This window comes from Odocoileus virginianus, unplaced genomic scaffold (genome assembly GCF_023699985.2).
Source record: "Odocoileus virginianus isolate 20LAN1187 ecotype Illinois unplaced genomic scaffold, Ovbor_1.2 Unplaced_Contig_2, whole genome shotgun sequence".
Lineage (NCBI taxonomy): Eukaryota > Metazoa > Chordata > Mammalia > Artiodactyla > Cervidae > Odocoileus > Odocoileus virginianus.
Genome location: NW_027224319.1, coordinates 5,056,749 through 5,080,451, shown reverse-complemented (window position 1 = coordinate 5,080,451; position 23,703 = coordinate 5,056,749). Strand labels below are relative to the sequence as shown.

General features: G+C 42.6%; 1 protein-coding gene across 1 annotated transcript in view; it reads left to right on the top strand.

Annotated features, from left to right (window-relative positions):
• The window catches only part of MAP4 (microtubule associated protein 4), a 92,954-nt gene that overhangs the window by 45,349 nt on the left and 23,902 nt on the right, over positions 1 to 23,703 (top strand). Inside the window, 5 exon segments of the mRNA XM_070463432.1 lie at positions 1,602 to 1,715; positions 4,135 to 4,269; positions 4,877 to 5,941; positions 6,672 to 6,791; positions 8,709 to 12,023. Of these exon segments, the coding sequence (XP_070319533.1) occupies positions 1,602 to 1,715; positions 4,135 to 4,269; positions 4,877 to 5,941; positions 6,672 to 6,791; positions 8,709 to 12,023 (4,749 nt within the window).

Below are 23,703 nucleotides of genomic sequence, written 5' to 3'. Positions count from 1 at the left end.
TACCATACAATTCACCCATTTAAAGTATACAATTAAGTGGATTTTAGTATATTTATATATATGTATAGCCATCACAAGAATCCATTTTAGAATTATCACCCCCTAAAGAAACTCAGTACTTCTTAGATCTCACTCCCTACCTCCTTATCCACCCTAGCCCTAAGCCACCACTAACTTACTTTATGTCTCTGTATATTTACCTGTGAAGCTGTGAGTGGGAGATTCCCTTCCACTAAGGGGAGGGAATGTAGAAAAAGAAAGGTCTTCATCTCTCCTCCATCTTTAGTTCTCAGTTTAAATATTTGTCAAGTGAAGACCTTTCTTGACTTGAACTAAAGTATATCCATCTATTAAATGTTTTCAACCCTTATTTTAATACATGTTAGGATTTTTAGAGTGCTCAGGGTCTGCCTATCATACACACCCAGTGAAATATATTGGCCACCTGATGCGAAGAGCCGAGTCATTGGAGAAGACCCTGATGCCCAGAAAGATGGAGGGCAAGAGGAGAAGGGGGCAACAGGGGATGAGATAATTGGATGATATCACCAATTCAATGGGCATGAGTTTGAGCAAGCTCTGAGAAATAGTGAAGGAATGGGATGGTGTGCTGCAATTCATGGGGTCGCAAAGAGTCGGACATGACTGAGCAACTGAACAACAACAAAATAGTAATGAATAAATGACAGAATTTCATAGAAATCTTTGATTTTTACATGTGATTTGGCAGTCTTCCTCTCCTAATATGCAAACCATACAACATTTATTTTTGTTGCTAGTTTAAGGCCTAGGCTTTCAGTGCAGCCGCCTCTGACAGTAGTAGTACAGAATTAGCATTCACTGAGAATAGAAATGCATGTTCTTAGGTCCTGGCAATCTTTTAAGGCTTTCCAGAGTAATTCAGATGTATGTTGCGTTTTGAGATGGCCTCCTTAGAGAGCAGGATTCTTGCTTGGCCTGAGTGGCTTTGCTCTTTTTTTGTAAGAAGGTAGAGTTTATCTGATGTTTTTAGTGCTTTTCCTCATGCCAGCTCCTGAGTATAGAGTTCATTCTCTTCAGATGCCAGCTGTTCACCTTGTCTCATTCAGACAGCTTTTGTTTTTTTTTGTTTTTTTTTTTTTCTTTTTTTCAGACAGCTTTTGAAATGCAGTTTTCTTCATGATGTTCACAGGAGGTGAAAATGTCCTTTTTACTTTTTTTTTTAATAACCTAAAATGAATGTCTGCTCTGTAAATACATACTGAAAGTTTAGTTTTATTTGTACTCTCACCTCCTAGTATAGACTTAAGCGTGAATTTTACTTTCAGTTTTGTGTATTTGTTGCCTGTCAGATTTAGATAATCAAATATTAGAGAATATGAGATTTTTGTATTTTTAATTGTGAAAATGAATTAGTGAATATTTGATTCCCTGGCACGTTTAGTCACATATTATCTTATTTAACACACTGTTGACAATACACAGTATTCAATAATATTGAATATTCATTCAATAATAAATGCTAATCTTTCTAGTTATGTTCTGGAAATGAGTTCTATTTATTTATTTATTTATTTTATTTTTTTTTTGGAAATGAGTTTTAAATTCCTTCTTTATTCCAGATCCCTTTAAGATGCACCATGATGACGGCCTACAAGATTTGCTCTTTCTCTCCAGTGGAACAACCAATACTTCAGCATTTGTAGAACAAAATGATTCCCTGAAAGATAGTTATGGTATGATTTCTCTAAGTGGATTTATTTCTTAACTGCAAACAATTAATGTGGCCTTTCATTCATCACATTTGAAGTGAACCACTAGGGAACCACTCTAACTGTCGCAAGGCTGTTTCTAAATTGGGCTTCCCTGGTGGCTCAGTAAGTAAAGAATCTGCCTGCAGTGCAGGAGATCCAGGTTCAATCCCTGGGTCAGGAAGATCCACTGGAGAAGGAAATGGCAACCCACTCCAGTATTCTTGCCAGGAAAATTCCATGGACAGAGTTTCAGTCGTAGAGAATTCACAGTTGGGCTGCTCAGGGGCTGCTCACCTCCTCTTATGGGAGAATCTTGAATCCTGTATCCTAGGGCCAGGTTCTGTCTCCACATTTTATTAGCTCATGGCCTTATTAAGCAAGTTATGTCCTCCCTAAAGTTTGATTTCTTTATAAAATGGAGCCACCATTAGTTCTTACCTTAAAGATGTGGTGATGATTAAATAAAATTATGTAAAAGTATACCACATAGTGTCTGGTACATAGTAAAACGTTAAACAGATCTTAGTTATCAATTAGTAGTATCTTCATTCCTGGTTTTATATAGCTTAACATGAATGTGACCAAGGTCCTGTAGGGCAGGCAAAACTTTACTTCTACTCATCTTTGGTGTTCAGTTGAGTTTAATAAAAAGATTTATCCAAAAAAAGGCAAATAATTTGTTCTTCCCTGGTGGCTCAAATGGTAAAGAATACGCCTGCAATGTGGGAGACCTGAGTTCAATCCCTGGGTTGGGAGGATCCCCTGGAGGAGGGCATGGCAACCCACTCCAGTATTCTTGCCTGGAGAATCCCCATGGACAGACAAGCGTGCAGCATACATCACATGGGAAGAAAGCAACTCAAAGTGGTAGCTTAGAAATTCAGTTTGTGTAACATCCTCAAGAAAAAGTAATAAACTTATAGAGAAATGACAGGACAAATGAAGCAGTTTTACACTTCCAAGAGTCATACCGTGGGAGGGTAAATACGTGGGAGGAAACAAATGGAGTCAGGTTTGTTGGCAGATTCCTCTGGTGCCCTCTCTGGCCTGATAAGCATCTCTTGCCAGTGAAAGGAAAATTTATATCCTGCCTTTAGTCAGAAAGGTGGTAGCTTTTTCTGGGTTTGCTGTTTGCTTGATTGCCTTCAGCTCGAAATTTTTATGTCAAAGGGATGTATCTGGGGGTGACATGTTCTGGTTTCCTTCAGTACCCATCATCAGTAAGTCCCACTTCAAATTATGTTAATAATTTTGTTTTTTTGTAAAGATCCTGACTAGTAGTAATATGTCTCACTTGTGCTTTCCTGTGGCCTGATGATCTCGTGGAAGAAGAATGTTAAATAAATTGACTTTGATGCTGTTGTCTAATCTCCTGAGTTGATTTTGGCTTTGACTCCTGGTTTTTTGTTTTTTTCCAGCTCACTAGCTAGGGAGTCCCTTAGTTGCAGTGACTTCTCTCTTTGCAGCATCTTTATTCTCTTCCTTTATTCTCTCTCTGCTTTATCCCAATGAATGCCCCATCACTTCATACCTAGAGTATCTCAGTAGTCACCTGTCAGAATCCTGCTGCCTTTTAAAATTATTTCTGAATATACCTGACCACTCTGACTTCTTGTTCTCTATTCATATCTCATTTTCATGACTAATACCTTAAGACAGCACCCCCCCTGTCCTTTGGGTTTTTTTGCTCTTGATTTATCTGGTTTTCCAGCTCCTCCTCCTGTTGTTTGTTCTAATCTTGTTTTACCTCTGTGGTTTACAAGACCTGTTTAAATCAGACTAATCTCATAGTCCCAGAAGCATTCATGTGCTTTTGGCATCTTCATCCTTTGCTTTGCTCAGTGCTCAATTTCCATTCCTGAAATTGACTTCTTTCTCCTCTCTTCTTACTCTTGTTTCTCCTCTGAAACCTTCTGTGACTGTTCTGGTCTTCTTCATGGTTGTTTGTAAACTCTAATAACATTTAGTCCATACAACACAGTTTTCCTTGTTTGATATATGTGTCTCTTGCCTCTCTATTGTAATCCTGATGGCAAGGACCCAGTGATATTAAATCCCATGTGGTATTATGTCTGGCAGAGGACAGCATAATAATAATACTTTAAATCTGTCTAGTTCTTAATAATTTACAAATCGTTTTCACAAAATTGTAATTTTTGAATCTTCGCAAAACGCTGTAGAAGGTGGCCAGTCAATGCTGATTAATGGTGTGACATGACACCCTAACAATTAGCCAAAGCTGACAAACGTCAGCAATTTTTACTTTTAAACTTTCTTGGTTTCTCATTGTTCCTTTTGACCTATGTCTTGATGGCAGCATATAAACTGATTTTAAATATCAAATGTATTTTTTCCTCAATGTTGACTGAGTTTCAAAAATGGATTTCTGTTTTACCCTTAGGCGTGTTACCCTGCGACACACTCGCTTCTGCAGCTGTAGTTGCTCAAGGGTGGTCTGCGGAAGCCCCAGACCCTGCACACTTGGGATCCTTCGATTCCCCCGCGGCCGTTCCGCAGCCTCTGCGGCCCACAGCAGGTACGTTATTAGACTCCTTCTCTGCACCTAATAGTTACAGTATCAGTAATCATCGTATCGTTTTTAGCCTTCTGCTTGCAGTATTGATAAAATTTTCACAACTGTCACAGATGTTTTTAAACTTTTGAACTTTTTAAACTTTTAAATGATTTAAAGTACTGATTTCACAGCTGGAGGAATTAAGTTGTAGTTGAAATACAATTAGGGTTAGAGGACAAAGACAGTCCGTGTAATTCAGTGCAGATTTAGAACTCTGAGGTAGGGGGTTTCTTGATGTCCACATGTTCCCTTTCTGCCACTAATTGTGCGCCTGTTGGTGTGTGTTTTTTGGCTTTGGGGGTTTGTTGACCTGTGTTTTTTTTTCTCTCCTTTGCCTTTCCTCCTCTACTATATGTTATGCCAATGTTTTATTCTTCTAAATATTGAAACTGTTGAAGAGTAGCAACAAATGCATTAACTGGACAGCTTTTTAGTTATGTTTAGGACGTTATGGTCAAAAAAGCCAGATCTCTCATGCTCTAAAAAAAGTAAGTTTTGAGTGAAGAGCTATGAGCAGGCAATGATGGATCCTAAGTGTCCAACTAAGTGTCCAACTTGCTTCCATTAGAGCCAGCTGAGAAAATAGAAATGGCATCAGGAGAAGAGAGAGCGCCAGCAGAAGCATTGGAGATGATGATGAAACTGCAGGCTACTGACATGGCGCCATCTCGAGAAGCAGAGATGGTCCTGGCTAAAGATGTGGTGCCAGCCACAGAGACAGGGGTGGCATTGGCTAAAGACATGGAATTACCTACCAAACCAGATGAGGCGCTGGTCAAGGACATGGAATCATCCATCGAATCAGATATGGCCTTACTCAAGGATGTGGTACTGCCCGTCCAAACAGAGGAAACTGCAGTTAAGGATGTTGTATTGCCCACAGAAGCAGATGTGTCTTTGGACGAGGACATGTTACTGTCCACAGAAACAGAGGCATCCGCAGCCCAGGACGTGCTACTGTTCAAAGAAACAGAGAGCACACCACCTATTAGAATGGATTTGGCCCCAGCTGAGGGCACAGTCCCACCTACAGACCAAGAGATGGCCCCAGTCAAGGGTGTAGCATCACTCTCAGAGGTAGAGGCGCCCCTGGATGAGGACATTGTGTCATCCACAGAAATACCCTCAGCCAAAGAGGTAGCCCTGTCCTCAGAAACAGAGGTGGCCCTGATCAGGGAAATGAGAGCACCCCCAGAAACAGAGGCAGTTCTAGACAAGGACATGGCTGCACCTCCAGAAACAGAAGTCATCATGCCAGTCAAAGACATGGCTCCACCCCCAGGAATAGAGACGACCCTGGCGAAGGACGTGGCTCCATGTCAAGAAATAGAGGTGACCCTGGGCAAGGATACAGTTTCACCTCCAGAAACAGAGATGGCCCGGGACAGGAATGTGTCTCTGCCCCCGGAAACAGAGGTCACCGTGGCAAAGGATGTTGCTCAGCCCCCTGAGACGGAGATGAACCTGGCCAACAGTGCGGCTCTGGCCAAATTCTCAGCAGCAGAGGTGGTGCCAGTTCCCGTTAAGGACCTGGAAACTGCATGGACCCAGGAAGCAACAAGTGAGGATTCCCAGTTAAAATCTCTCCAGGATGAGGGACAGTCAGCTGTACCTGTCAGTCAGACTTCACCAGGTATGGGCTTATGTTTACTTGCAATATTTCTGTCCATGTAGTCTCCAGAAGGGTAACAGACAGGCGTCATGCTAGGTAAAATGAAGACAGTCCCACTGTACTTTGCAAGTCTACACACATTCCTGCTCCCCTAGACAGTTTTTTCTCACCTTCACCCTCCTCCAGCCGCCAGCCCCTTCTCCATCCTTATTCTCGCTCATCTTCCTGTTTTCCTTGTAGATAATTGAAGATTAAAGTAATTAAAGAGAACTTTCACAAAACTCCACTTGCTCATGTATCTTACTACCTGCTTCTTTATCTTAGACTCTGCCTTCCCTCTTGTTGCCATCAGCAAATGGTCCTTGCTCCTAGTCATCAGGGCCAGCATCTTTGTCTTAAACTAAATCCCACCTTGTCTCCTTATGCACATTGCCCTGGCCATTCTCTCTCTTCCTGCCTCTCACCAATTTCCGCCGCTCCCCCCGCCCACCCCACTTTATATTGAATCTTTCCCACCAACATAAAAACAGTTGTTATTTTTCCCTTGTGTAAAAAAGCAACAACAAAAAAACCCAACCATCCCAATCCCCCTCGCCCTCCCCCTTCAAACTACCACTCCAGTTCTCTTCTGCCCTCATAGAGGCATCCCTCATTCCTCAAAAACTGTTCCCATTTCCAATTTCTGCCAGGTGGAGAGGTAGCTGAATCAGTGCTCTTCTGAAATCTTTGTGGTTTTGACTTTTACCTTTAGAAGCAGTCATGGCCATGGGCCAAAAGCACAGCTTGCCAACAGACGAGGATTCTGTGTTAGAAGAACTAGAGCAAAAGAAACCATCCAGTCAAACTTCTGAGCTTGCTTCAGAGACTTCAGGTAAGTCAGGAAACAAAGTGGCCTCTTTGAAACCACTTAAACTGGGAAAGATGGGAAGGTGTTAGAAGACATTGTTCCTGGTTATAAGGTGATAGTCATCAGGACCACTTACGAAGCCATCTCTCTTTCTTAACCAGATTTTGTGTTGATTAGGCAGAGAGTCATCTTGTTAGATATTTTAAAGTTATCATTGCATCAACCTAAGACACGTCATCCAAGACAGCCATTTCTGTTATATCCTGTGTCACCTTAGGCAGGTTATTTAGTTTCCTTATATCCAGTTAACTCAGTTCTAAGATGAATGAATTGGTCACATGTTCTGTCACTCCTTGTTAGTTACAGTTCGCTCCGTGGCCCAGCAGCTTCAGCCATTACCTAGGAGCTTATTAGAAATGCAGGATTGTCAGCTCCTCCTCAGGCCTTCAGTCATAACATGCATTTTAACAAGTTTCCAGATAATTCTTAAATACATTAAAGGAGCCTAAAATACTTGCTAACCTGAAAGTTGGATTATTCAGTGAGCTTCACACAGTTTTGATGCTAAGCCAGAAGCATGTACACGTGATTATCAACTTTATCAACTTCATGATTCTTTGTCTATTATTCTGTGACTGTGGTTAGAACATGCACTTGGGGGCAGGGTCCAAGACTTAGTTCACTTGGAATCTCTGCTGCTTTGAACTGTCTAGCACCAAGTAAATAAATATATGACTTTTAAAATGTTATTTTAGTGATTCAGCATATCATTAAAGATTTCACAAGTCCTTGTGTTCACGTCATGCTAAGACATAAATTCCCAGGCATGAACTCTGAAATCAAAGATTTATATAACAATTGAATTAAATAGTATAAGAGATAGCACCAAATAGCTGCTGATTAATACCCAAGTTAAATATTATAAATGCTGTGAGTTGCTAAAGCCTAGCAATTTTCAAGAAAAACAATAATTGGCCTGAGCTATATTTAGTAAATGGTAGGATTTGGAGGACATTGGAGGGATAAAGACAAGAACAAAAGTCACTATTTAAGTATTTTCATATTCTTTGAAGTCATTCATTGCATCAGACTTGGCAAGAGCGGTCCTAGTCTGCTCTCACGGAGTCTCTTTCCAGGATCTTGGATCCATACTGCATTCATTGACTAAGAGGCCAGAGGTGGTACTAGCTGACTTCCTGAAACTTTGCCAAGGATGCTCACCTTAATTGTTCTAATTCATCACCCTATTTTCCTTATGTATATATCTCTGTCTTTTACCTTTAGCAACAGAACATTGAAATTTAACACATTTGTCTTTCAAAGTAGGAGGCTCTGGTTCTGAAATAGTGTGGCTATTTCTCTGGCCAAAATACTAATTCAGTATCTTTTCTTTTTCTTTCTTTTTCCTTTTTTTTTTTCCTTAAAGTAGTATAGTTCTGTTCTTCTGGTCTGTTTCCCAAGTAATTGGTATAATATTGATAAATAGTGTAATTTTGGTGACAGACTATTAGAATTGTAAAATCATATGTATTTCATTCAGTCAATTAATGGGACCAAAAGAGGAGCTTACCATTGTTATTATCTTGTGAATTATGTACCTTTTAAAAATAATTACAAATAAGCATCAGTTGAGATTTATAGGTATTTACGTGCATATCATACAGTTCAGAAGATCTCTGTTTGAATTTCTTTTCTCAAGTTTCAATTATTTTGTAAATCTGTTTTGGGGAAAAAAAAAATCTTTACCTGAGATGATGATCTTGGGTCTTTGTTAAATATCTGTTAATTCCAGTTAAGAGTGAGAAATGTTTTGGAAAAAACTGTTTTCCTAAATGAATCAGTTTGTGGGTTGGTGAAAATGTCAGTAAATGGATTTTTAAAAAAAGAAGCAATAACAAGGGATTTTCTGTTTGGAATTTTAGCCAGCTTCATGTATTGCAGGTACCCCTCCCACACAAGCCAAACCAGCGTGGAGACCCAGTGACCGCAGGTCCACCCGGCCCACCCGGCCCAGGCCTGCCAGGGTCCCTCCTGAGCTGCTGGGGGGCTCTTCTCCACAGAAGACTCTTGATCCTGGGCTGGGCCCCTGCCCTTTGTCAGAGCTGGGTTGGGTTTCTGGTTCGTCTTCCTGTGGTGAGCCTGGGAACCAGAGGAAAACTATTCATGGTGACTTCCTTGAACCCCAGAGAGATCTTGGCAGGGAGGCCTGGGATATAGAAAGCTCACCAATGATGATGAAGAAAAAAAAGAAGAAACCAAAGCAGAAGAGGTATTCTCAACCCCGGGCTGGGGGAGCTTGGGATGATGACAATGGAGACGAGCCTAAAGGTTATTCCTTTGCCACGGACTCACAGAAGTCAGTTGTGCCCCCCAGCCAGCCCACCACTGGGGGCGCAGAACGTGGACTAGTCTCCAGAGAAGACTTGAAAGGGGGATGTGAAACTGATCCCAGAGAAGCCAAACTGGTAGCTGAGAGCTTTGTCTCAGACAGTCTAAGCATTCCTTCATGTCCTTTGGAAGAAGCCCCGAAAACTACGGTAAATTCTCAGCCCAAACAGAGAGTCGAGGCACAGATGAACGGTAACAAGTCAGCACCACAGGGCCAGGACAAGAAATTGTGGCAAGATGAGTGCAGACTGCAGGCTGCACCCCACCTCCAGACTCCTGTGGATGAAAGCCAGCCAGTCGGCTCCCTCAGTCTGAAAGGACCCCTGACAGAAGTTTCTTCATACGAAGTAGAAATTCCTTTGGAGGTCAGACCCAAAGAGGGTTGCTCTCCCATCAGGAACCAAGAGGCTGTGGATGGAGTTTCAAAACCCAGTGCAGCCAAAGAACTGCCTACTTCCAAATCCACTTTGACAGCAGGTGATCCATTAGGAAGCAGTCTAAAAGAAGGGAATGATGAAAGTAAAATGACTGAATTGCAGAATGACAAACAGAAAGAGTTTTCTGAAGGAGCTGAAGAGGTTAAAGAACTAAAAAAGGAAAGTGTGGCCAAGCAAAGACATGAGAACAGCATCTCTGCTTCTGAGCAGCTGCAGGACACAGTGTTAGCTCAGGCCCCTGGACTAGGGAATGAACCGTTTAAGAGAATGGCAGGTGATGGCAAAAGCAGGAAGGGAAGGACAAGTTCTGGGAAGGTGAGAGCAAGTTCTGGGAAGGTGAGAGCAAAGTCTGAGGCACCGTTCCTTGCAGACAGCCAGGACGGCAGAGCTGTCTTTGTGCCAAGTGGGAGGGTGGCTACTGGGGATAAGAGCGAGGAGCTGGGGCTGGATTTTTCAAAGCAGCTAGGGACTGTGACTCAGCTCACTGAAGCAACGGTGATGGGGGAACCTAAGGAGATGACAAACCCTAGGGTGGCAGGCACCTTGCAGGCATTGATTCCTTTGGGAAGCGGGTCAGGCATGATTCAGGCTTCCAATGCTAGAGCAGAAAGAGGCGCTGTAGCTGCAGACGTGGCGGTCGGCAGCCAGAGCAAGGAGGAAAAGTGTCCTTGGATGGGTCATGAGGCAACTCCTTGGATTTTTGAAAAGCCTAAAAAAAGAGGCAGTGAAGGCAAAACCAAAAAGTATAAAAATAATTATTCCACACAGCCTGCTAGAATGGAGAGGAAGGAAGAAATCCTTAACCCACCTTTTGTAAGGAAGGATGGGGTTACTGATAGTACTCCCCATCAAAACAAGGAAATAGAACCTGCTGTCCCTTTGTTGTCACGTACATCAGATACACCCACAGTGGAAGTAGTTGACCAAAAGGGTAGAAATGTTGAGGTTAATTCTTTTGAACTTGGGGCTCTTGGCGGAAATAAAACAAACACAGGCAAGGATTCTCCTATTACTGAACTGGCTACCAAGATGACAGATGTGAGTTGCCAAGACCAAATCCAGGGGGCAGGATTTGTTCCTTCTGTCCTGTCTGAGGAGAATAAGACAGATGTGGCCAAAGGGCACACTGCAGTGGCTGATGAACCAAATAAAAGGAGTAATGATGGAAAAAGCACAAAGACTAAAAATAGTTTCCCTGAGACGCACACTCTGGAGAATAAGATAGATGCAACAAAAATACATGTTCCCATGGAAACCATAGGGGACCACAGAATTGAAGGAATGGGCTATGTGGACGAAAATAGCAATATTACATTTACCTGCCCCAGAACTCCACCAGGGTTGATGAATAAGTCAGTCCCCCTAGAGGCTCAGGAATCAGCAGCCTGTACAAAACCACCCACTTCTACTTCTCAAGTAGTAAAGGAAGGTGATTCATTTCCAGGCACCTTGACAGAAAGTAAGCAAGAGACAGCTCCAGCCCAGATTCCCAGATTATTAGATGTAGATAGTTACAGCAAAGATGGAGTCGCAAAGGAAGAAAGACCCAAGGGTCCCTCAGCTGTTATGCCCTCTATGAGCACAGGTGGAGTTGCCATAGAAACAGTTAACAGTCATTCTAACTGTCTTCAGAATAAAGGTGAGCTTGCTGGTGCCGTGAAAAATGAAGCAGGGAGAGATGGAGGGCACGTGCTAGGAGACTCTGAGTCCACGCCCAGTGGCGCATCAAAGCGCTCAGTAGAGAAGACCACAGAGCCAGCATTGGGGCAGCTTCTCTCTGGAGTGCCGATAAGCGAGCCCAGCCTGGCAGGTGAGGCCAGACACCTAGAAGCATGTGCAGATGGGAGTAATTTCCCAACACGTCCAGTGAACAGAGAGTCTGAGCAAGGTTCTGCTCCAGTTTCAATTCCTCACTTACTGGGAGACAAAGCACAAAAGCCCAGTTTCTATGAGGACCAAAGTACTGAAGGTAGAGATTCCAAGGGCCCAGATAATTTGAATAAGGAGGTAGATATGACTCTCTTGCCTCCAGAAAGTGAAAAAGATAAAAAGGATAAATTGGAAGAAATCAGTCTGGATTCTGACATCAGAGAAATGGCATATGTTTCCTTGGCACCACCAGAACTCCAGTCAGATGTCTTAGATGGCAAAATTGAAGTGACTTCTTCAACGATGATAGATGAGTTAGTAATAACTGCTTCCGAAGCTCCTCAACTCCCAGAATCCAAAGGCAAGATCTTGGAGGCACCTAAGAAAATGACAGAAAAATCTGAATCAAAGGCACTGGGAGAAGGGAAGAAGGAAGATAAAAGCAGAGCGGCCGAACCCATGAAAGGCTACATGAGACCTACCAAGTCCCGAGGACTGACTCCACTTTTACCAAAATCTACAACCCAGGAGCGAGAGCGATCCAAGCAGCTCAAGCCCAGTGGTATGCATCTGCCGTGGGGAAATGTGTGTGCTTGTGGCTTTTGGTCAGCGTCAAAAAGGCAGAGAGCTTGTGCTTTGGTTCCATCCAGACTCTAATCATCTTTGTTAACTGTTGATTTGTTGGCATGAAGACCTATAACTGCTAATTACGTGTTTTCTGCGGCCAAGGCATGCCTTGTGTCCAGCTTGGGAGGCTGGTGACCTGGTTGCATGCCTTTTTACCCAGCACTGAACCTTGACTTTCAGGGGAAGTTCAATTTCAAACGATGAATTGTTTAGCGGGATGCCTGTCACCATCTACAATATTCTCAATTAAACAACAAAAATAATGTGCCTCCTATATGTACAGCCAAATTTTAACCATTATTTTGTATAAGGATTCACAGGAGGAAAGAAAATATTTTGTGTCCAGCTGTGTTGGGGATTTTTTTTTCCAGTATGCATATGTAGCTTATGCTGGTGGGATTCAATATCCAAATTGCTTTTAGAGTAAATGATAGCCTCCAACCAGATTGGTAGGCACAGACTTTATATATTTGTGTTTCTCATAGTGGGAAATGATCTCTCAATGATGGAGCTGTATCTGGTTTTGGTTTTTTTTTTCCCTGAAAAGTATACATCTCATCATGGCCTTTGAGGTTGTTCACAGCCTACAAACAATGCTGTTTCTTAATCACTGTTTCCCAGCTTGCATGATGTAGCTACTAACTCCAGAAGTGAAAACACGCTGGTTGGCCTTGGGGTAGCCAGTTAGGTTTTTGAAGGGGCTTCATCATGGGATGGTGTTCTGCATGGTATGGACTTGTTATTTTGGGTAGAGCTTGTGCTTTGCATGAATTTGTACCCAGTAAGGAATGTGTGTTCTGTGAGTAGAGAATGCTTAAACATTGTTATTTGCCTAAGACATTCTGATCTTTTCCGTTTTTGTATCTTCTTTCTATTAGCTACCCTATTGTCAAGGCCAGAAATGAGAATGTATGTAAAGTGCTTCCAGCTTTCATTAAGATTCCCAGCCCTCTCTCTGGTTCATTAGTTGTAGCTTCTAGACCCTTTTGTTTCAGCGGTAGTTAAAAGATAACATGTTAAGTTTTCTGAAACTTAGGCATCTGTTTTAGCTCAGTGTTGCTGAAAAATGTAGAGGATTTGTTCTGATTGTTGAGGAAACAAGGCAGGTGCCACAGGACTTTTGGGCCCCTCCCTTGGTTAGCCACCCTCAGAGATGCGTGTTAGGAGTAGCTTTGCAGAGTGGCCGAGGAGGAACCGATATATCTTGGACAAAATATCTTCTCTAGATTTTATCACACCTTCTCCTTAAGGACAATCTTTTTTTTTTTTTTTTTGCTAATTAAAACTTTGGTAGGTAAAATTAAAATCCTCAAAAAATTAATTTTTGAATAGGCTAATACATTCACATGGTATAAAAGGATATGCAGTAAAATGTAAGTCTGCCTCTCTTTTTTAAGCCCCAGCAAGTTTCTCTCTGCAGAGGCAACCATTGTTTACAGTGTCACACAGCATTCCAGACAATTTATGCATAAAGAATCAATGACATGTATTTCCTGATTTTATAAAGGTGAGATATACCATGCATAATGACATGTGCCTTACTTTGTAAACCTAATTATTTTAGAGCTCTTTATAAATCAGCAAAGCAAGGGGCTTCAGTGTTTTTTAAATGTGTGCATGCATGTGAAGTCATGTCCCACTCTTTGCGATCCCATGGACTGTAACCAGGCTCCTCTGTCCATGGGATCTCCAAGCAAGAATACCAGAGTGGGTTGCCATTTCCTACTCCAGGGAATCTTCCCAACCCAGGGATCGAACCCTCATCTCCTGCATTGGCAGGTGGATTCTTTATCACTGGCACCATCTGGGAAGCCCCCTTTTTAATTAGCTGTATAGTATTTCATTGTATGAAAATAACCCTAATATATTTTACTACTTCTTTATTGATAGATGTATAGGTGTTTTCCTTTTTTTTTCCTATTAGAAACCAGGTACATAAACTAATCTTGTACATACAGAATGTCATACTTAATGTGTATACTTTAAAAAGTACATCTATATAATGAAAAGAGGCTTTGAATTTACACCTCTGGCTTGAAGAATGTGTTTGTCATTTTGATCGGTGTTGCCGAAGTTCCTCATCGGGCCAGAGATGCACCAGAGCTGTTCTCCACCCTGATCTAGGCCAGTACTTGTTCCTCTGTACTTTCTCTAATAGTGTGGTTTTTCTTTTTTGTTAGGTGTGCCAGCCTAATAGGTTAAAAAGTTTATTCTTGGTATAAGTTTATTTTGTGTTTTACTTCTTAAATGACTTGCTTTGTTATCCAGTTTATGAAAGCCATATCTACTCTGAGTTTATAAAAAATTTAAATTTTTTACATTTTTAATCTTTCTGATCAGTGTAGAATTTGCTTATTTGTTTCTCTGTGTGTGTATGTGTTTTATTTATGAAATGTGAGACACAATTAGTTGATTTTTCCTACTGTGTTGGGGTACTGTATCTCCCTCTGAAATGCCACCTTTGTTGTGCTGTAAGTAACAGTGTGGCTTAACAGTATATTTTAATATCTAATAGGTCTATCCCCATATCTTGCCCTATTTTTCAGTTTTCCTTACTATTCTTGCTTATTATTTCATATAAACTTGACTGTTGTTTCATAGTTTTGCAGGGGGGAATCAGTCAATCTTGTTCTTGAAATCACAGTAAATGTATAGATTACCCTTGGGAGAGTTGTTGTATATACTGAGATTTTCTGTCCAACAACATAATACATGCCATGTTCAATAATATCACATGTTTTAAGTTTATGTGTTTTCATCCCTTGCTGGTATTTTGATATATTTCCTTTGTGCACATCCTGTATATTTCTAGTAAGTCTTATTTGAAGGTGTTCAGAAAGCAGGTGAATGTTCCAGTGCAGAGAGTGTTGAGCAAGGCTGTGCTCTGAGGCAGGGGACTGCGTTGGAATGGAGTGTCTGGGCTTGTCATGGGGAACGGGGCAGGGTGACTGCTTATGCTCAACCACCGTCGGTTCCTGTGGGCTCTGCTATTTCATGCATAACTGGAAACAGACCTGGGCTTAGTAAATTTTACTTTTGTTCCTCACTTTGAATCATCTCCTGTGGTCAGAAGGTGTTACCTATGGTTTTCAGGGTTTGAACAATGTGTTATTAAAGGTATCCTTAAAAATAATAGCAGTTACCACCTATTGAGTGAGTACTAAGTGCCTAGTTGTCTGCGGGTAGGGATGTACACAAACACGTGCACTCACCCTATGGTACACCTTATGGTATGAAGGATTCTCCCCATTTTGTGTGTGAGAAGATGATACGGTCACACAGATAGTAATGGGGCAGAATAGAATTTGAACCCAAGTCTTTCTCTCAGGCCCATGCTTTTCTCATTCTTGCCTCAGAGGAACCTTCTAGAAGCTTTAGGTTCTTAAAAGGTGAAAGTTGATGATTAGTAATTATATTTTTAAAATTCTAATACCTAAGTTGTAATACTAAGCACTTTTCTAGTTGGAAAATGGAGACACATCATGAGGACATAAACTGAATCAGTATCTAATTTAGGATTAGAATCTAGGTCTGTCCAGCATTTTAGTCTCTAGGCAGAGACTGTGTTTGATTTATTCATGTGTTCTCCCTAATACCCAGCATAGAGCTTGACTTTATATATATGATGCCTAATGACAGTTTTTGAATTATAAATGAGTTACCTTTTTCTGGGCTTATCTTCTTTGGAAGTAGAGAAAGTAAATATACTGCTAAAGTCTCTTCCAGCTTCATGATTCCTCTCTTCTTGTTTTTTTCTTGCCTTAAGTTTAGGGAAACTTCAGCAGAAGGTTCCTTTGCATATTATGCATGTTGTTCTAAGCAAGGGAACATTGAGATACTTCAGGAAATCTGAGCTCAGCTTGTCAGAAAAGGACTTCTTTGGGGACTGTGTGTTTTGTGTAGGGGAGAGCTGTTTTGAAAGGGAGCTCCTTCCTGGATTCTGGTATATCCGATGGCTCTATAAGTAGGTGCTCCCCCAGAAGGAAGCCAGGGGGGCTGGGCGTGGGACAGTTACCACAGGTCTCCATAGACAGGCCCTTCCCTTTGCCACAGTGAGAGTCTTTTCTCCCTTTTATCTGGCTGCATTCCTTTTTCTTCAGTTTGCTTGAGCCCATCTACTGTCTTAGAACAGTTGGGAATATCAGTTTATGGTAGGAAATTCTCTTGGTGTGAAACTTGAAGTAATTTATAAACACCATTTCCTAACAGTTTCAAGGCCCTTGTACATAAACAAAATATGCTCAGCAGATGAAAAAATGATTTGTAATCTTAGAGCTCACTACAGTCTTACAACTGGAAAGGTGCCCATTTGAGAATATCTTAGATGTAGTGCCATTTGTGAAGTTTCCTAATTGCCTTCTTCCCACTTTCCCTCTCATTTTCTGGCTTGTTTTCTTTTTACTAGCTGCATATTAATGAAGGTTATTGGGAAATTCTGTATGTTCCATAAATTAAATTAGTTCTCATTTGTTGAAACTTCCTGCATGCTCAGTTAAACTGTTTTAACCCTTGAACAGTTCTTTGCTACTGTTCACCATCTTTGAACATCTAAATGTTCTGGGAAATGAGTCCGGCAAATATTGGTTGTTCTATTTTCAAAGGAGTTTCTTCCCCTCACACTCCCTCACCCCTCACTTTTCTTTTCTTTTCTTTTTTTTTTTAACCCCTCACTTTTCTTTACCCTCTGACTGACAGTAGCATTGGAGGAGTCACACAGCAAATGAAAACCAAAAGCAACTTGCTTCTGACTTTTGGTGTTGTAGGTATTTTTACTTCTTTAAAATATGCAGTGGACAGTAGAGGGGATTTCCATTCTTATTTTTACCTATGACATTAAGTAGGTCATTCAGCCATGAGCAGACTAAAATTGCTGGTCTTTAAGCTGTTTAGTAATGATGATTATTAGTCTAAGTTTAGACAAAAATCTGTTGTCATATAAACATTGTCTGTTGCTCTGCAAATTGTGGACACTCAACATGATTTGGAGGTTTTAGTATTTAGTTCATTCATTGAACAAACATTTTAATGTATCATTACTCTAACATTCTAAGGGTAGATTGAGAAGACACATCCTTTACGCCTCAAGGATTGTTGAGTATAACACGTAAGTTTTATTCTAGTGAGAGAAGTTTTTTTTTTATTTTTTTTTTTAGAGAAGTTCTATAATAGTTTGAGCTATGGGAATACAGAGCAGAAAGTAACTTAAGTCCTCTTAGGAGAGCAAGAGAAAGCTTCCTGGAGGACGTGACATTTGGTGGGTCTGGAAGTTTGAAGGGCTAGTAAGCAAGGTATTCTCTTTTTAGGGAGACTATGCCTGGCTCAGTACTCAAAGGCCTGGGATTTTTAAGTTGTACTTCTTGAAGGACTTTCATCTATAAACATTTTAATACTTCGGCCTGTTAAATGACAAAAACAATGCAATTTAGTATTGAACTTGATGTCCTTAACTTAAGGGAGAACAATCCATGGATGGGTCCACAGTGGAGAGCAGTGGACCACTTTTCCTGAGAGATTCTTTGAGCAAGAGTGAGTTTTATAGAGCATTGTAAGTGGCAACTGGGGGAAATAGGGCGTGACTGGCTTTTGAGGCCTCGGGTTTCCTTGTACAAGACTGGCAGGTCCTGTTTTCTAGGGTAAGGTGAACTGGCTGAGGCTGGGTTGGAGGACTGTGTTTGGTGTGTTTTAGGTTTGACAGGTGCTTCCCTTTTCAGCCTGATTTAGATTCAGGGGTGACAGAGGTGGCATCCATTTTGTGGATCCTGGTAAATTACCTTTATCAAAGGTCATGTAAATCAGGTAACTAGCTTCGGTTTTTTCCTTCTCCGCTTCCCAACTTTTGAGAGTTAATCAGGAAGAATCATGATTTTCTTGAGTTAAACATATACTAAGAAATGGTTTAAAATTTAGTAGAATATGCATTTGAAATATTTTTGCATACATGTATATTTATATATAAACACAAGCAGCCTTTACTTCCAGGTAAGAAACTAGATTGCAGCTTCACAATCTTTAGCTTTTATTAGTGAAGAATGTCATCCATCACTGTAACCATTAGACTTACTGACTTCATTGTAATGATAATTTATTAGAAATTGTTTGCTGGAGACAGTAACTGGGAACATTTGGTCAATCTGGGAAGTAGTCTTGTTCCCTTGGTAACTGAAAGAATGCAGAGAAACCAGTTGTGGAGCATATCAAAACCAGGCCTTGAACGGGTTGAGTACAAGCTCAAGACAAAGGGCAAAAAACCAAAAACCTCTGCCAGGGCATCTGCTGAGACCAAGTTGTGCCAGTGCCCTTGAAAGCTGGACGAGTCGTTATACAGTCTGATAAAAGAGCCTTAGAGGTTACCTTCTGACCGTACATGGGAGAGAGTCCGTGCACTTGCCTCAGACTCAGACATAATGGAACTTAAAAACCTTCAGCCTGAAGGGCATTTCGAATCGCCACTTGTCTAGATGAGTTTAATGATGGGAGAGATCAGGCCAAATGAGAGAAGTCTGTGAACGGAATCTGTCCATTTCTCCTTGAGCAGAACTTTTTTGCGAGCCTACTTAATATGCTCCCAACACTGCTGGGCACCTTCAGAGCAGAGGTGGACAGATCTTATTCTTGCCTTCTAGAAGCTTCCACAAAAGGCACATAAGGAAAAGATTATGGTGTAGTTTCCAAATCTTGAGAAGAGGTAGGTCAACTGTAGTTCTATGACAACATGAAGAATTAAGTTTGGGAGTTGGAGGTCTAGGAGACTTTACAGAGGAGGTGATGTTTCTGTGGGTTCCGAACGAGTAGGATCAGAACCCAGAGGCAAGGAATTCTAGTGGCAGCTGAGTCTAGAATTTGTGTCTTCAGGTTCTTGAGCACATTTCTTTTTGCCTGGGCATGCTCATCCTTTTAAGACTTCAGGTTCCTCATTCACCAACTTGATAAACCATCACAGTGACTGATGAGGCTTGAGTTCCTTGACACAGCTGCCTCCTGTGGGTGAATATGCATTCGTGAGTGAGATTGTGTCTGTAATTCTGAATTGGACTAGGGTACTGACAGGGCCTTCCTCAGATTTTACTAATTATTCTGTACTAGGTTTTTCTCTTGGTTTGCCATCCGGGTAGCACCTCATTGGGAGATAAATAAACCCATTCATTCTTGTTCCACGTGGTCTCTTCCTTGCTATGTACTGCAAAGCAGTTGTGTAATGAAACTGTAAGCCACTCTGTCCCCTCCCTCTTGAAAAGCCTCTGGATCCCCATGTTTTCTTAGTGAAGCAGGAGGACCTGCTTGTGCACTCAGAAGCAGCCTGAAGGGATGCTCTCATAGTTCTGAGAGCTGTAACAGGATGCCAATGTGAATGTAAGTTGTCTTGAGAAAGCAAAATAGTAACAGAAGATTGCTAAGGAATAAGACACACTTTCCTCATTCCTTTAAAGAGAAAATTTGACTATGTTTTGTCATTAAGCCTGTCTGTAACCTAGACTCGCTTTTTATTTTTTCCCATTGGTGATTAGAATTATCACCCTGTTGGTACCACCTGCATTTTTCATTTTATTATACCTCTTGCTTTGCTGTAGAGTAAGGTGACCCTATTTTATTGCCAGTGCACCTTTGTTGTGCTTTCACCTATAATACCCCTGAGCTGCTTAAGGTTAAGATGAAGGATCAGTGTATATGAGTTCAGATTATGTTCAGAACAGAGGTTAAATTCACATTTTTTCCAGCATTGCAGCACTGCCGCTTCTGACCATGAACATAGCCCTGCATCAGGTACTGATGTTAATGCAGGAAGCATATTAGGTATGAATAGTAAGCAGAGAAGGCGAGTAATGGGGACAGATGCTCCAGTTAAAGAAATTTTCTTGCGCTGGCCTTCGTAATCTCTCATTTTATAGATCAGCAATAGAACGATCTTAACTTGCCCTTTTTTTTTCTAAAAGCATTATTTAAAAACTATAATCAGATCATTGCAGTCGATGGCAAATGGCTTTTAAAAAATCCATTTTAAAAAGGAAAAACAACTTTTCTTCATCTTAGAAAAAGACATCTCTTGTGCTCTTGATAGAATATTTCACAATATCCTATGTTAGTTCAATTAGGGACTTACAGGCCAGGCAACAAATCTCAGCTTTGTTCAAGGCAGAGTTTGACCTGTATCCTTTCAGTGTAACCTTTTTTCTGAGACCTTTTTCTCGTAGTTCCTTCAGTCCTGGAAGTACAGTTTGTAAATTCAAAGCTCAGGATAGCAAAGAACTACTGAATTATATAGGGGCAGTGGGCTCTAGTGAGCCACAGATTGCAAAGATCCCTAAGTGCTGGAGGTCCAAGAAAGATGAACTGCTCCGATGTGTTCCTGTGGCAACTCAGTGATCAGCAGGCCAGAAAGAGCAGGGTTGGTGCAGGAAGGAGAGACACAGCTCGTCCAGGGAACCGAGAGGGAGCAGGGGCAGGAGTAGAAGTACGAGGGACGTGTTGTCACACAGTGTCCTCAGCCGGGATACCTGTCGCCGAAGCGCTGATCACAGAAACCTTTGAGTGAGCCATTTGTTAGACTCTTGCACAATGCAGAGCTTCAGATGGAGCTTTCACTGGGCTTTGGGGACTCAGTCAAGTCACTTTTCAAGTGAATTTGACAAGTTGTTATGACAGTGAACCTACTCTTCCCCCGAGGAATGAATGTCTCCAATTTTGATATTACATTGAGGGTTTTGTTATGTTTTGGTTTTTTTAAGTGAAATTATGGGCAATTTTTTATAGTCATTGTTCTTCGGGGTTGCGGCTGAGGATTGGCAAATGAGTCTTATTTTTAAAACAGTTTTGTTGAGTGGATAAGTGTGGAAACGTGAGCATAATGTCAGATAAGCGAGTGTGTGGGTATACATGTATCTGTATTGGTGAAAGCCAGCATCATTACTATCCTCCATACCCAGATTAGCACCATCCCATCTTTAAAATTGCAGATCTAAATAGCATGCCAGTTAGCAGAAAATTATATTTTTACTTTTAACAGTGACATTCAGTTGTACAGAAAAGAGTAGGTTCCTTGCTTTCTCTTTCTTTTTCATTCATTCCTTCTTTCCTTTCACACTAGTAGATACATTTAGCACCCAACTGCTCATGGAGAGAGGAGTGTTGGGGGGGGAATGGGTTTTGTCATGAATGCTGGGGACTCAGTGTGATGTCACTGCCAGCTATGTGATCGTAGGTGGTGTGAGAGCTCCGGGCGCGAGGCAGGGAGAGCAGTGGAAGAGGCGATGTCGCTCTCACACAGGCAGCCAGCCTCGCACATCGCCGCTCCCAGCCAGCTCCGTCAGGGCCAGCCCACACAGTGCCGGGCAGACTCTCCGAAAGAAATGAGCCAAGCCGGGTTTGAGTGGCAGAGGACAGAGGGCAAGCTGAATGAGATCGGGCTGAATGTCAGCATGGACGGGCAGCTGAAAGACGGGCTTGTGAAGAATGCCAGCTTCCTGGAGCAGAATAAGCTCTGCTTCTTTGAGGGGAAGCTAGACAAAGAGCTCGGCATTGAAGCGCAGGGCAAGGAGTATCAAGCCACCTCGGGTCACCTTGCGAGCAGGTATGTGATTGCAGACACCTACCATCCCTCAGAGGGGAGCTCGATGTACCAGAAGGTGGCCGAGTTCCATCTGGGACCCAGAGAAGGGCCAGACAAAAACAAAGCCACTACAGTCCTGGGGACGGTGATGGGGAAGAATGCGCCGGAGACTGAGAGCCAGCCAGATCTGCATTTCCCCAGGGCTGCTGACATGCCCACCCAGTATGTTAAGGAGGAGAAAACCAGTGTTTGGAACCCCAACTTTCATCCAGTGTCAGAGGCTCAAGTCCCTCCGCACCCAAGGGAAGGAACTCCAGAAAAGGAGAATGGCATCCCTGCCGGCTGCCGGGTGATTGGGGTGGAGAGTGACAGCTCCAGGCAGCTCGAATGTGAGTCCTCACTGCCGGTGGCGGTAGCCCACCCAGCCCCAACTGTTGAGCACTCACCCCCTGCCATTCCACCAATCACGAGGGTCGAGTTCACCCCAGAATGTTGGGATGCCAGCTCTCATATCCAAGTCCATGATAAGGATGTAGAGAAATTGAGTTTTCCTGAGGAGGGGGCTTCGCTTGAGCAAGCCCCCCAGCAGAAAAAGGCAGTGCGCCGGGCCCTGTCTGAATGCTCTCACCTCTCAGTGCCCCCGGCTGTCAACCTTGCAGACAAGTATCCTGAACGTCCCGCCCGAGAAGATCTTTCTTCTGGCCTGCTGCCCCTCACCAGTAGCTCAGTGCCGAGTCCCACACCCAAAAAACAGGGGGCTCCTGCCATCAGACGCTCTATGACGGTGGCTGAGGAGCAGACAACCAGGCACAAATTGAACCCTGGAGAACTGCCCATTCCGTCTACTGAAGAGACACCTCCTTTCAACTGTGAGGAACCAGTGGCCAAGAAGAGAGAATTGACCCACTTCGGCAACAACCACGGTAGCAGCAACAGCTCTGGGAAGAAGGAACTGGGCACTACTGGGTTCTCTCTCCCTGGTAAGCTGGAGCAGATTCCTGAAGTGAGCAGCACAGAGAAGGGACAGGAAGATACTGGTGAAACAAGAGCAGATTCATGCTCCCAGGTCTGCCAGGGAGGTGAGAAACAGCCAGGGCAGCCGGTTCTGGCAGGGAAAAAGGAAATCGAGGTCACTGCAGCCCTGAGCACTCCATCGTTCCTGTGTGAAGAGACCCCACGTGATGGTATGTTTCTAAATTTTGCCTCCATGGGGAACAAGCAGACAGCAAGGAAGGAACCAAAGTGACAGATTACCGGCAGGAGCCTTAGGCAGCTCATTCCTGCTGGAATCTATGACTGCTTGGGGAAAGCTGAATTCCCTTGCATCAAAAGGTTGGGGAGAGTGAGGCAAGAGAGTGCACAAAGTGACTCCAGCTGGGTCAGCCTGCATGTCTGCTGGCGTGACAGATGGTGTGGACTGAGGGTGTGGGCTGATTGGGGTCAGAGAGGGGTGGGCTTAAGACACACAGCCCCTTGTTTGACCTCATGTCACCCTGCCCAACCCACCCCCCATCCTCCCACCCCTCAGCTCTCTGTTGGTTTGAACCAGATGATTCCCAAGCCCTAAATCATCCAATCACAACTGATTGACTTCCTTGCTTGAAAATCTGTCACTGTGTGGACTCACAATGGCTTTATCAGCACTAGCGTCGTCTCATTAAGTAGCGCAGTCTGGGTGCTAGCTCTGTTTCCCGTTTTGCTTTTGAGAATGTCTTACTTTTGTTCGAGCTGAAAAAGAGCCTTGTAAAGCTGGCTATTTAATATTCTTTTCCTGTTACTCATGTTTGACCCAGTCTTGCTTCTAGTTTTCTCTCTGTGTATGTGTGTTAGGAAGATTTGTGGGGAGGAGGGGAAGAAAGGGAAAGAGGAGAGAGGAGAGACTTGCAATTAATAAACAGCTGAAGGTTGCAGTTCTTGCGGCTGCCCTATGTCTTTCTTCCTCGCCCTTTATTCTCTTCCCCATCCCCAGCCCCCCACCGGTCTTATTGTTGGTGGTCTACAAAAGCTTGCTTTCCTCTGAGTCCAGTTTGAGCACAAAGGATCAGGATTTACAAGCTACTTAATGGAGATT